This window comes from Ursus arctos, unplaced genomic scaffold (genome assembly GCF_023065955.2).
Source record: "Ursus arctos isolate Adak ecotype North America unplaced genomic scaffold, UrsArc2.0 scaffold_27, whole genome shotgun sequence".
Lineage (NCBI taxonomy): Eukaryota > Metazoa > Chordata > Mammalia > Carnivora > Ursidae > Ursus > Ursus arctos.
The window spans coordinates 7,755,384-7,769,311 of record NW_026622952.1 but is presented as its reverse complement, the minus strand read 5'-3'; the positions used below and the strand labels follow the sequence as shown (position 1 = coordinate 7,769,311).

At 55.2% G+C, this 13,928-nt stretch overlaps 1 protein-coding gene and 1 long non-coding RNA gene across 2 annotated transcripts; one reads left to right on the top strand and one right to left on the bottom strand.

The window, feature by feature from the left end:
• Positions 1-4,021: 4,021 nt before the first annotated feature.
• LOC123001535 (uncharacterized) lies at positions 4,022-9,780 on the bottom strand. Its single transcript, XR_006410519.3, has 3 exons — positions 9,415-9,780; positions 5,271-5,354; positions 4,022-4,701 (listed from the first exon to the last, which is right to left on the bottom strand). It is a non-coding gene; the product is annotated as an uncharacterized LOC123001535 (long non-coding RNA).
• On the top strand, positions 8,229-12,947 carry ZNF703 (zinc finger protein 703). Its single transcript, XM_026508356.4, has 2 exons — positions 8,229-9,043; positions 10,040-12,947. The coding sequence occupies exons 1-2, from the start codon at positions 8,801-8,803 to the stop codon at positions 11,573-11,575; spliced, it is 1,779 nt and encodes a 592-aa protein (XP_026364141.1). The 5' UTR covers positions 8,229-8,800; the 3' UTR covers positions 11,576-12,947.
• The last annotated feature ends 981 nt before the right edge of the window (positions 12,948-13,928 follow it).

Genomic DNA, 13,928 nt, shown 5'->3' with positions numbered 1-13,928 from the left:
ATAAAGGATGAATTGCAACTTTTAATAAGGAAAATCCTATTCTCCTTTGCCAGCATCCTATCCCCCCCCACCCCCTCCAAAAAAAAAAATCGCACTTTCTTGTCGTTTTCCATCTTGCAACTCTGTCAGTTGTTTTAAAACAACTGTTTTAAAACATGTCTCCTGTCACAAATAAGATTGTCATCATGCATTTTGACTGCAGTGGTGAAAAATTCACCCAGCTTGGAGAGAGGGGAGGGACCTCGGAGAGCCCCTTGAGGCCTGCCGCAGGACAGGAATAAACGAGAGGAAAAGCAGACTGTGTCTACTCATGGTTTTGAAATGTAGTTCTTCTGGCTGTGGCTGTTTGGGTTGTTTGGGGTTTTTTTTGTTCAGTCATTTGCTCATTGATTTCTTTATTTAAGGAAATTAATGAGAAAAACGAAGACAGCCTGGCAGAAAGTGGTTGTGTTGAACTTATCAATGACAGGCCCTGGAGACAGGCGAGAGCTGCCTCGGGATGCCTGAGGAAAGTTCTTCAAGATGTTCGAATTTTACTTTAGACCTCCTGGAATGTAAATGTATCCCGATTCCAAGAGCTTATCAACACTCTGCCTGGTCCGATGGTTCTTCCCGTTGCTCCAGGGTCAAGGTTACTAAGGAAAAGTGAGCTTTGACTCTGAGGCCCAGGCCTAGGACGGGATGTGAGGGGACCAGAGTAGCGCTCCTGCCGTGAGTCTTGGCCACGAAAAGCTGCAACTCTTGTTGGGAAATCATACATGCATGCCCTTGCGTACGTCTGAATTTTGCAGGTAATACCTCTTCAAAAAGAAAAAAGAAAATGAAAATTACCAACAGTAATTGCTGATCTCAGGATTTGATGCAGCAATCCTGCACAGGCCTCCTTCCGAAAATTCGTGGTTGGGTCTGGAGATGAACCTTGACTGACACTACCAAAACCATCTTATGCATTGTCTTTGACACAAACCTTTGCCTTTCAGGGAGCATAAACAAGAAAGATCTAGATGATACAGAGTCTTATGGGGGCTCACTAATTGGAAAGTTGGCTGTGTTAAAATATGCATTTGCCAATATCTTGGATTCTTTTAGGCCAGACTTGAATATTCTTCTCCTCCTTTTTCTCTTACTAAATGAGGGAGAAGGTGGGAAGAGGAGATGTCAGGGTCATGAGAAGCATGCTTTTTTTTTTTTTTAAAAGATTTCATTTATTTATTCAACAGAGATAGAGACAGCCAGCGAGAGAGGGAACACAAGCAGGGGGAGTGGGAGAGGAAGAAGCAGGCTCATAGCAGAGGAGCCTGATGTGGGGCTCGATCCCACAACGCCGGGATCACGCCCTGAGCCGAAGGCAGACGCTTAACCGCTATGCCACCCAGGCGCCCCAAGAATGCTTTTTTTTTTTAAACTAAAGATGGAAATGGGCCTTTCAGGTTCTCCAAAAGAATGTGACCAGAAGGTCCTGGAGGTGTCCCCCATGTTTCCTTGCCTGAACTTCTAATTCACCCCAAGTCTCTCCTCCCAACCTTCTCAAAGGGAGTTTGTTTTGAGCAGATGTCGTTTTTGCCCCAACGATTCTACTCCTAGGAATATCACCCTATAGTTCTATTAGCACACGTGGAAAATGATCTACATTCTATATATACCCATATACATGTATCTGGCAAATCACTGCGGCAGCAAGACTAGAAAGCATCCGAATGTCCACCAGGAGGGGACCAGTCACATAAACTGTGACACATCTGTGTAACAACGCCAGGAAGCTAAAAAAATAAAAAGATATGAGGCAACCACCAAAATATATTAAGTTTTTTTTAAAAAAGCAAATGCAGAGCAATTTTTTTAATATGTCGCCATTTGTGAATTATAGAAGAAAAGAATATACATGTATTTGCTAATATATATACAAAAGATCTCTGGCAAGATGGGCCATCAACTCATAGCGTTGATGCACTGGGGAGACAAACAAGCTGGCAAGAGGGACGTATTTTCACTGTACGTTCTCATAGCTTTGGAATTTGGCGCCATGGGAATGCACTTCATCATAAATAAATAAATGCACTTTTCAATAAAATAAAAAGTAATTTAAATCACATTCAGAGGCAGTTCATTATGTAAATCCCCACTCCGAATGGACCAAGTTGGATACTTCTGGCCAGGGGCTCGGTGGGGACCCAGCCTCTTGGTTTCCTTCTCTGAGCAGAGGCTGGCAGAGGGCCACCGAAACAAACACTCCTTGAAATTGTTCTGACATCTTGGAATTCGGTTTCATCAAATACAACCAGTGATAATTGAGCCACTGCCTGAGCCGCTCTCCCCTTTCTCTCTAATTGTCTCCGTTGAAATGAGTCTGAAGCAGCACATCCCAGGCCGCGGCGGGCCCAGCCCAGAGAGGTGCATGCTTTTGGCAAGTTTAAAGGCTTACCCGCCAGAGGTGGGGATCAGAGAAACATCATTCTCACAGTCTGCCACGTATGAAGTGATATCTTCTGGAGGGCCTGGGGTGCCCATTGGTTCCAGCTGGTGGAAGCTTAGCACATAGGGGCAGCATGTGTGGGCAGACACGTTCCCTGCTTCCCTTTCGGGGGCCTTGGCTCTCCTCTGGCCTGAACATACCTAGGTTGGTTTATACTGGCACCGACAGGGTACTCAGTAAATGTTAGTGGATCTGAATTTAACTTTGAGTAAATGCACTCAAGAACAGTGGGTAACTAAACTACGGGGTACTAAGCAGGATTAAACTTCAGCCCTCCTGACTTTTTTTTTTTTAATCTGCAAAAGAAGCACACAGATCCTTCCCTTCGAAAGAAAGGGCTGCCCTGCCTTTCAGCAGCCGTGGAATGTGCCTGCTGGCTTGCTCTGGTCCTTACGCACCTTGGGATCACCTCAGGCCTGTGCCTACCAAGTGGTCAATAAACAGTCCTTGAATGAATTAATTCAATCCAGTTTAATTAATTAAATGCGTGTTCCCCTCACTTCCTTCTCTGTCTCCATTTCCTCTCCGCCATCTTGTCCTTCCTAGGGCTGGAAGGGAAATCCTGACTGAGAAGACCAGCGCTCCGGAAAACAATTCAAGTCATTTGTTTTCAGTTTCTCCCTGCTAGGGGCCTCCTTCTCCCTCTGTCCTGCATGCAGTAATTGGCTAGAAAACAACTACTTGGGTTTGAATCCTGGTTCTACCACATTCTAGCTGTGTACCTTGGACAAGTTACTTCGCAGCTCTGGGCCTCAGTGCCTCGCCTATCACACAGGCATCATAGGGGCCCACCTAAATGAGTTAGCACATGCAAGGAGCTCAGAGCAGCGTCTGGCACGCAGTAAGTGCTCAGTAAATGTTATTATCACCCTGGGTGACACGCTCACTGTCTGCTAATCATAACGGAGGCATTGGCTGACTATTAAAATAGGATTCCTCCCAGCACTATCTGCGATTTGAGAGGAATCCCTAAGAAATTTGAAGGCCCAAAGGAACAAGGTAGTCAAGGGTGAATGCCCAGGGCTGAGGTTGATGTATGGGGCATATGGGGCGGGGCAGAGGAAGGGAGAAGAGCTTCAAAAGCACACCTACGCCCACTGCTCTCCCAGGCAGGCCCTGCCTATCTCCCTGGGGGCTGATAGGAGATAAATGAAACCACTTCTTCAAAGCACCCTGCTCAAGGACCGGGATCAAACACCAGGGCTTGAAGATAAGCTCCAGCCTACATTTCCTTTTGTCCATTCCTTCCCACCACATCTCCAAAGGAAATTCTAGGGGGAGGAAAAGTAGTTAATTCCTCTTTCTTTTATCAAAAGGAGCTACCTCCCCACTACACCGCAAAGGACCCTGATAGGAGAACCAGGGGGCCTCTTCTCCGGGGCTCTGCCAGCGATTCACTGTGTGACTTTAGGCTCCCCCATAAAATTCTCAGTGTCTCGTTGTTCATCGCTCCAAAGGGATGAAAACACCTGCCCAAAATAACTCAGAAAATTGTTGGGGGGTGGGGAGGGGTGGAATGATGAACTCAAAAACACAGATTTGGGAAAAGACACTTTTCACATGTTTATATTGTTGACATTTTGAGAAACACCAAGTTATCCACCCCGAATCTTTGTGGGAATCCAGTGAGGGGAGATTTAAACAAACAGCACTCTACGGGTAAAATTCTCGTTCATTCGGCAACAAACATTCACTTATGACACTCAGCCGGCCTAGATTCACATTCAGCCCCACGTCTCCAGAGCTGGGACTCGGGGCCAGTGACTTAAACCCCATGTCCTCCTCCGCCGTGAAATGGGGTAAGAGAGGACCCACCTCTTCGAGCTTCTGTAAGGATTAGATGAGATTACTGTGGGCAAAGTGCTTGCGACAGTGCTTGGCTCTCGGTGCTGGCTACTGGGACGCTATTGCCAGGCAGTAAGAATACGGAGGCAGCGGACAGTTCAGAAGCAGTCACAGTCCGATGGGAGAATGGGCAAGCAAACAAACGAGGGCAGATACCGAGTGATAAGTGTAATTACAGGACACAGTGCGGACCGTGAGAGCGCAGAGGGGGGAGCTCCTGGCGCAGGCTCCCCGCGAAGCTGGCTGTTCCTGCCCCTCAGACCCTCTCCTGCCCCAGGCTGTGTCTGAAGCTGGGGATAGGGCAGACGGAGGAAGTGTCTCAGAGGGCCCTGAGCGCAGTGTTCGAAATCAGGGCTCCTGGCCAAGGCAGTAATTGCCAGCCGCTGAAAGATATTAAGCGCCAGGGAGGAAAACCAAGTTATCTATGAGGCCAACTTTTCAGAGTTCTTACAGCTTGTAAAAAAAAAAAATAAATAAATAAATAAATAAATAAATAAATAGTTACCCAGTGAGATATTATTTCATGTTGTTGCCATTAGGGTTTGAGCATTACGCAGAGCGAGGCGATCACTCAGGCAATTCTGCCTCTTCGAGGACTGAAAACTCCACATTAACCCCACACAAATCCACGCCCTCTAGCTCTCAGCCTGACTCAGGCATTTTCTCCTGGGTGGTGAATTTTATGTAAATTGAAGTAGTGAAAAAAAATCTATAAATATTCAGAATTTCCTAAAGGATTTTCTTGATGGCTTGGGGGTTGGGGGGCATTTTTTTAAAAAGACACATTTCGACTGGAGGCTGGGGGCGGTGGGGCGCTGCCCTCATTTCTGGTCGAATTCTGGGACAGCGTGGGTCTTGTGGGTGGGCGGTCCCCGGTGCTGAGAGTCTCTGCTCTCCAGAGCGCCCGTCCCACAGAGGCATATATCACAGCCACCATTTACCTGGGCCTCACCTTGTGCCAAGGGCTGGACATGTGTACACACGTTGTCTGCTTCTGGCCTCCTGACTCTGAGGAGGCCACTGTTATATTTCACACCTGGGGAAAAGGGAAGAGAGGTTGACATGCCCAGGCCCACCACGCGCATGGTTCAAAGGCCTGGCTCTGAGAAGACCTGACTCCAAGCGACCACTCCGCCACTCACCAGTCAAGTGACTTTGGGCAAGGGACTAACCTCTCCAGCCTCACTGTCTTCTTCAGCTGGACATGGGGAGAACAGTACCTAAGGCTTATGGAGGGCCTGACATGCGGAATGGCATGGGCCATCCTCCAGCAGCCTTCAGCCCGTCCTATCTTAATGGCGCTGCTCACTCCCAGGGCAATCTGAGCAGGTCCTGGAGAGAGGGAGGCCCCTTAACCATACATCTACCGCTCTCTGCAAAGCCAGGATGTGGGCCGTATGTCCTGTACAACGTCTTACGTGGGCTTTCCAGCCTCACCCCTATAGCGCCGTGCTCTGCCCGCAGCTGACCTGCAATAAATATGGCCCAACTGAATACTGAGCCTTATTCTCTCCCAGGTGGCAAGCCATTCCTTTGAACACTGCCCTTGCTGTAGGCCCCTGGGGCCCCGGTTAGGACCCTATAGGTTAGCGCTTCAGCTAAGTGAACGTCAAATACTGATTGTAATCATCGTCTAGTCGTGTTTTAATTAGGCCTCTGGCCTGGCTAAGGGTGGTATCCCATTTTCTCTCTCTCCTAGGGCAATTGGGTGGATTCAGCCAGAGGAGCCCTGCTGCTCTCACCAGCACCCCGCAAGGAAAGGTGTCCCCATTTCCTTGCTAGCGCTGTCCAGGAGAGGGGAAACAGGCCTGGTCTGGCCTCAGTGCTGTCAGGCATGCACTGTTCCTATCGGTGATCGCTGCTGTGAGCAAAGAACATGGGTGTGGCTTTGTGCCTATGTGTGTTTAAGGACAATGTATTATACTACCCGGGCACACCGCTCACCTTCCACCTGGGGCCTGCCCATTTGATTCTCACCCCCCTCCCTTTCCTTTCCATCATTCACTACCTTTTTCTTCTCTTTTCCTCTAAATATTCTGTCATCCTCTATTCTCCCCTCTCTTCTCTCTGCTGCCTCCTACCCCTCTTTTCCTTCCAAATTTCTCTTCTCTCTCCCCTCCCCTTTGCTCCCAACTGATTTCCCATTAATCATCCCTAACACACATCTGCTTGGGTCCTGGAAGGATTTTTTGGCTGGGTCTCACAGCTGGGCTGGTTACAATAATCAAGAAGGAGTCTTTCATCTCTCTCTGCCTCCTGGGTCTCCTCTCTTCCCCGCTCGTCCTTTCTCAAGGGTGCCCATAGAGGCCCACCCTCTTCCAGTCTGTAAGGCTTTCTTCTGTTTTCGGTGGGTAGCAATTTCCCCAAGGCCAGATAGCCTTGTAGGTTGCAGCAGCCCTGCAACACCACTTTTAAATGTGGTGCTGGCAGTGGCAGTGAAGTCAGAAAGCACAGAGGCTGGCATGTGGGGGGGGGGGCGAGGTATAGAGACCCGCACATAGATTGGATCACCCCCCTTCCTGTACCTCTGTTGCTGCAACATGGAAGACACCTCGCAGCCAGGGCATCCCTTAGCATTGGTTTCAACCTGACTTTACAGGATTAAAACTAGGGTAGGAAGAGCCTGTGTAATTTCTAAGAGGTCTATGCATACTGCCCAAAAAACAGCAGGGATGCAGGGAGTACGTTTAGTTTAGTGTATGATTGATATGGCCTGGGAGTGGTGCCTGCTGTCTCCTTTACTGAGCATGATAAAGGTACGGGATTGCTATTTGTTATTTCCGTGATGGTTATTCCTTTCCGTTTGAAGAACCCCTTTGAAATCACCTATCCCCATCTTGGGTTCTCATGTTGTTTCAAGGCGCAGATCAACGCGGCAGAGTCAGGGACGGGTAGTCCCGGAGCAATATGCCCCGAGTGACAGGCCTGACAATCAGTGTGATGGATTGGGTCTGGGAAAGTGGTACTCCAAGGGAGCCAGTGACACCAGCGCGCCTCCACTGGCCGCTGAGAGCACGGGAAAGTGGTCTCCCTAGAGGCCGGCGCACAAAAGATCAGCTTCACCTTCCGATGATCCGCCAACCGGGAACTCGAATGTCAGAACTTATGACTATGTAAAATCTTTGCCAAGCGCGATGTTGGCAATACACACTTAATCTAAAACGCGGGGGGAGGGAGGAGGAGGGTATTGTTATTTTTAACAAAAAGTTTTTATTCCAAAATTTCCCTGGGAAAAGCCAGTGCATTTTCCCCCACGAGAAGAAAAGATGGGAATGGGAAGGCGCAACTCTGGAGTCTGTATCGACGTGCAGCACGTAAAGAGATTCCCGCCCCCTCCTCTGGGATACTGACCCCTCCAGTGATCCTGGGCCCCCCCCCCAAAAAAAAATAGCAGCCAGGCGCGCTGCAGTGAGGGAATTGTGCGCCTCTAAACAGACACTGTAAGAAATCTGAAACACACCCAAGACCGAACCTATAAATCAGTGTGCGGGCAGTGAGCGCCAGGCGCGGTGGGCACAGCCTAGGACACTTCGCTTCGTCGCGACCATCTCACCCCGGAAGGGAGCCCTCAAACTTGCAGGCTTCGGACAGGACAGGCTCAAAGTAGTTGGAGCGGCGACGCCGCCTCCCGAGAGCCGTGGACGCCTCCAGGGCTCGGGCGCTTCCAAGTGAGCACACCAGGGAGAAGCCAATTAGGGAAAGAGAGCTGGACCGGAGCAGAGCCAGAGCTGAGCCGGAGCAGAGCCGGAGCAGAGCCGGAGCAGGGCGGGAGCTAAGCTGGCGCTCTGGAGGCGTGGCCCGCCCCCAGGCGGCCTCCGGGAGAGGCTGGGACTAAGCTGCGGAGGAGCCAGCGCCTTGCGCCCCTACCCCCCCCCACCCCACCCCAATCCGCCCCACCCCAGACACACTCGGCTGGCGGGTGACCGACCCGGCCAGCACCACCCCCAGCGGTGTAAGGGAGAGGGGAGAGAGACAGGAAAGCCAGCGGAGGATAGGGCGCGGAGGCCACGGTCCAGGAGAAGTCTCGTCCTCTATGGGACCCCGGAGCCAGGGCGGTCCGGCTGGGGGGAGGGGAGCAGTACAGCGGGTGGTGAAGGCCCAGGCGGCGGCGGCGCTCGGGCGAGGCCCCTTTAAGGTTCTCCCCTCCCACCGGCGGCGCCGGCCTCCGCCCGCCGCTCTCCCCGCCCCGGGGTCCCGGCGAGAGCTGCGATTGGGCGGGCGCGGCGATCCCTTTGAAGTGTGGCTGCCGATCGCGGCTATTTGACGTGCGGCTCGGAGTAGGCGAAGGTTTTTGTGTTGCTCGCCGGGGCTAGCGGCGGCGGCGGCGGCGGCGGCTGCGGCGGCGTCGGTGGAGGAGGGGTGGAGGCGCAGCGACTGCTGCACCGCGCTCGACGCTGCGGAGCGAGCCCACCCGCCCCGGGAGCTCGCCTCCCCGGTGCTCCCCCTCCCTCCCCGCCCCCCCAGTGGCGCTGCCTCCTCCAAATGAGCGATTCGCCCGCTGGATCTAACCCAAGGACACCCGAAAGCAGCGGCAGCGGCAGCGGCGGCGGCGGGAAGAGGCCGGCGGTGCCGGCGGCGGTGTCCCTCTTGCCCCCGGCGGACCCCCTGCGCCAGGCGAACCGGCTCCCCATCAGGGTCCTGAAGATGCTGAGCGCTCACACCGGTCACCTCCTGCACCCGGAGTACCTGCAGCCGCTGTCCTCCACTCCCGTCAGCCCCATTGAGGTCAGTCTCCTGGTCGCTGCCCGCCCAGCGCCGGCCCCATTCCGCCCACCACTGCCGGGCCCACGGCCCTACTCCCTGCGCCCCAGGGCTCGATGCGACGCCCAGGTCCGGCCACGCCGGCGGACGGCCTGAGGAGGGACCGAGGGAACAGGGATCGGAGTCCACCGGGGTCTCCCCAGGCTTCTCCGTGGAATGTTTCCCTTTCCACACTCGCCTTTCGGAGCTACGTGTTTTCTCTTGGATTGGGTTTGCTCTTGGAGTCTCCACTGGGTCCTTTACTTTTCCTCTGGCACCCAGTTTACAGGCTAGAGATGATCTCTCCTGGGCCTTTACTGATCCCCCCCCCCCAACACACACACATGCACACATACACCGGTTTGGTCTCTTTGAAGCCGGATCGCCCCCGTCCCTCTCCGCCTCTGTCCCATCCGGTTAGAGCGCGCTACGCCCCGGCACTCCCGATCCCAGGTCTTTCTTCCTCCCACTTCCCTGGGTGCCCTCCCCGGGAAGGAGGGGCTACTAGGAGAGCGCCAACGGTAGCCCTAGCTTTAGAATGCTCTTCTCCCGGCTCCTACCTCGAGGCGCCACCGCCAGAAACCCGTCCCAAGCGAAGTTCCCTAAACTGAAGGAATAAGTTTTCTCCTGGGCACAGGGGAGGAGGAGATTAGAGGGTAGGGGGCCAGTCACAGCCCCTCCCCCAGCCCCTACTCCCGACCAGTCACCTGCTCCCGCGGAGGCCTCCCTCTGGTGGACCACTTCCACTGCCCCATTTCCCCGGGCCTGTGCCGCACTCTGGGACCCAGTGGAATTTGCGAGCGCAGTTCCACCCTGCCGCACCGCCCCGCCCGGCCCGTGCTCTCAGACCCTCTCCGCCAGGCCTTCCCGTCCCGTCGCGCCGCCGCCGGGGCTCTCCGCGCCCACCCAGCTCCCCAGACACCCCGCTTGCTCCGTCGGTTTGGTGGTCTCACCCCCTTCCCTTGCCGCTGTCTCCCACAGCTGGACGCCAAGAAGAGTCCATTGGCGCTGCTGGCCCAGACTTGCTCGCAGATCGGCAAGCCGGACCCGCCGCCCTCGTCCAAGCTCAACTCGGTAGCGGCGGCGGCCAACGGGCTGGGAGCGGAGAAGGACCCTGGCCGCTCCGCCACGGGCGCCGCCTCCGCGTCTGCGGCCCTCAAGCAGCTGGGGGACTCCCCTGCCGAGGACAAGTCCAGCTTCAAGCCCTACTCCAAGGGCTCCGGCGGCGGCGACTCCCGCAAAGACAGCGGTTCCTCCTCCGTGTCCTCCACCTCTTCCTCATCCTCCCTGTCCCCGGGAGACAAGGCGGGCTTCAGGGTCCCCAGCGCCGCCTGCACGCCCTTTCCCCCGCATGGAGCGCCGGTCTCTGCGTCGTCGTCGTCGTCCTCGCCTGGTGGCTCCCGGGGCGGCTCCCCGCACCACTCTGACTGCAAGAACGGCGGCGGGGGCGGCGGCGGCGGGGAGCTGGACAAGAAAGACCAGGAGCCCAAGCCCAGCCCGGAGGCTGCGGCTGTGAGCCGCGGCAGCGGTGGGGAGCCCAGCGCACACGGGGGTGGCGCGGAGGCCGGGGCCTCCGGACGCAAGTCCGAGCCGCCCTCGGCGCTGGTGGGGGCCGGCCACGTGGCGCCGGTGTCCCCCTACAAACCGGGCCACTCCGTGTTCCCGCTGCCACCCTCCAGCATCGGCTACCACGGCTCCATCGTGGGCGCCTACGCCGGCTACCCGTCTCAGTTTGTGCCTGGCCTGGATCCTAGCAAGTCTGGCCTCGTGGGAGGCCAGCTGTCGGGGGGCCTGGGCCTGCCACCCGGCAAGCCCCCCAGCTCCAGCCCGCTCACCGGAGCCTCCCCGCCCTCCTTCCTGCAGGGATTATGCCGCGACCCCTACTGCCTGGGAGGTTACCACAGCGCCTCGCACCTCGGCGGCTCCAGCTGCTCCACTTGCAGCGCGCACGACCCCGCGGGGCCCAGCCTGAAGGCCGGGGGCTACCCGCTGGTGTACCCCGGGCACCCGCTACAGCCCGCTGCGCTCTCGTCCAGCGCGGCACAGGCCGCGCTCCCCGGCCACCCGCTCTACACCTACGGCTTCATGCTGCAGAACGAACCGCTGCCGCACAGCTGCAACTGGGTGGCGGCCAGCGGGCCGTGTGACAAGCGCTTCGCCACCTCGGAGGAGCTGCTCAGCCACCTACGGACTCACACGGCCCTACCGGGCGCGGAGAAACTTCTGGCCGCCTACCCCGGGGCTTCGGGCCTGGGCAGCGCCGCCGCGGCCGCCGCGGCCGCAGCCTCCTGCCATCTGCACCTCCCCCCGCCCACCGCGCCGGGCAGCCCCGGGTCGCTGTCATTGCGGAGTCCACACACTTTGGGGCTAAGCCGGTACCACCCCTATGGCAAGAGCCACTTATCCACAGCTGGGGGCCTGGCCGTGCCCTCCCTCCCCACAGCCGGACCCTACTACTCACCGTATGCGCTGTACGGACAGAGACTAGCTTCAGCCTCCGCACTGGGATACCAGTAACTACAGCTCTTGCCCCCACCCAGCCCTCCTCTCCTTCCCCCTTCGCCTCCCTTCCCCCGCCGCCTCGCCGCTGCAACCTCCACTTCTGCTTGTCCCTGCCGGGATTCCCCTGCCCAGACCCTCCCCCCCGGACTGTGTATTTATTTACTATAATGTTAGCTTACAAGCTGGGAATATAAGTGCATTAACGGCCCACACGAGTCAATGGTATGCAAAAAGTCTGTGTTCCCCAAATAATAATATTAATCACACAAATAACTACATGTTCCCCGCCCCTCTTCCTTTCTTTTTTTTTTTCTTTTTCTTAGATGTAAGGGTTTTTTCTTTTGCCTTTTTTTTTTTTTTTTTGATTGGTTTGGTTTTAGGGGAGGATGGGGAGTTGGGGTTCTGGGGTTCTTCTATTTGTTTTCCCTTCCTGGGGAGTTTCTTGCATGCTTCCTAACCGTTAAGACTACATTTCCCCCTTCTCTTTTCCTGTCTTTCCCCTTCATTTCTTCTTGTTTCCTTACATTTGAGGTTCTGTTTTATCCTTTGTACAAGTAACAGAGAGGAGATATTTTTTGTAACGCGTTTGGGGGGTGCAGGGATCCGCCTTGGTGGCAGGAGGTCTTGTGTTCTATTGACCCAGAACTCTGCTCTGTGATTCCTCCCCTGCAACCCTCTTCTTCTGGGGTCCTTGGTCTGCACCCTGACCCCCAAAATTAGAGCCTTGCTCCTCTGTCTTGCTCTGAGCACTGACAGCCCTGACCCCACCAGCAGGCTTCCCCCTGAGAGAGAGGCCCAAGTGGCCTCTGGCAGCGTTTCTACCTTCCAGACTTTTCATGGCCCCAAACACCTGGTAGTCACACTGCCTGCTGGTGGAAGACCCTTAGGGCTCATTTTATTCCATTAAAAGTCCTAGAAGGCCCTGTTGGTGTGAAACTTTGCTCTTTATATTTTGCAAAGTGCATTGATAGTCCTGTTTTATTCTCCATTTTGGGGGCAGTGGTGCCTCTCCTGGCAGTAGGGGCAGGGTCAGTGATTCTTGCTAGATCCCTCCAAAGCAGACCAGTGGCAATATCAGAGGGCAATACAACCTTGATAGCTCCATTGGGGGACAGTTGGAGAGTCGGGGAGTACACGGATCACAGTAGCCCCGTCACCCCCTCCCAGGCCTGACCCAACAGAACCCCCAAAGTTTGCCGTGGGCTTCCGTGGGCTCCCTCAGTGACTGAGATTGAAGTCTCTGACCCCTGGGTCTTCTTCCCACACCTTCCCTCCCTCCTGGTCTTATGCAGCAGTGCGGGGGCTGTGGGGCCTGTCTGGGATGAATAGAGCTCTCCCTTGGTAAGACTTATTTTGTTAATAAATGGAATACTTGGCTATATTCACACCGTGGTGTGTTTCTCTCTTGCCTCACCCACTGTCCCACTTCCAGACACCTGAGCAGATGTCCTTCTTTTATTCTTGTTTAAATACCTTATGGTTTCCTTCTGAGATTTCCGTCCAAGGTCGAGTTTAATGCCTTTCCTCAAGAAGGGGGGCGGGGAGGAAAAAAACACAAAACTTCTGCCAACGCATTACAAATAACATAAAACTGCCTTTATGGTTTTTTTTTTTCCACTTGGTTATTTAGCTCCCAGGCTCCCTTCAAAGTCCTTGACATTTCCTGGGGACAGGGTGGAGGGAGTGTGTAAATGCGGTTTTTCCTCTGGGCCTAGAGTTGAGGTACAAGGGGCTGAGAAAAGAACCAGGACTCGGGGCTCAGACTCCTGGCAGCACGATCCCCAGAGCCCTGCAGGTATGCAGTCGACGTGCCTCTGGCGCCACCTAGTGGCAGAAAGACGAGTGACGGGCGCCGGCCCCGACGACGCCTTCTGCGCTTCCCACTAGAAATGCAAATCATTTCCTCTTCTTGACTGCCTTTTATACACCTTGAAACCAAAGAGTAAATGCACCTGCTGAGACTGGTGCTTTGCAAGGCTTGGGGGCTCCCCAAGGCCAGCGCTGGGTTGTCGACCCCAGTCATTTGCGCGTCCAGAGACTTCTCTGGACACGGTTTGGGTTTTGCTGAGAAGGCGCGGTGATCATTCGGGACTTCGAAGCCACTCTCGGTCCCCGTTGTCTTGAGCTCACACGACTGACACTGGCTTGGGCATCCTCGGGGAGGCGAGGATGGGGCGCCGGTTATCGGGATGCTGGGACCAGGGCCGGGCACCTCCCCACTGCGCGGGGATTCGGCCAGCCCGGAGAAGAGACGGACCGCCTGCACGTCCATCCGGGGCGGGCAGCCGCCAAGGCCGCCCGGCTCCGGGTGCACCCGGCTGGGACGCGCGGGCCCCCAGCGCCTGGAACGCGCCTGGCCACCTGTTGG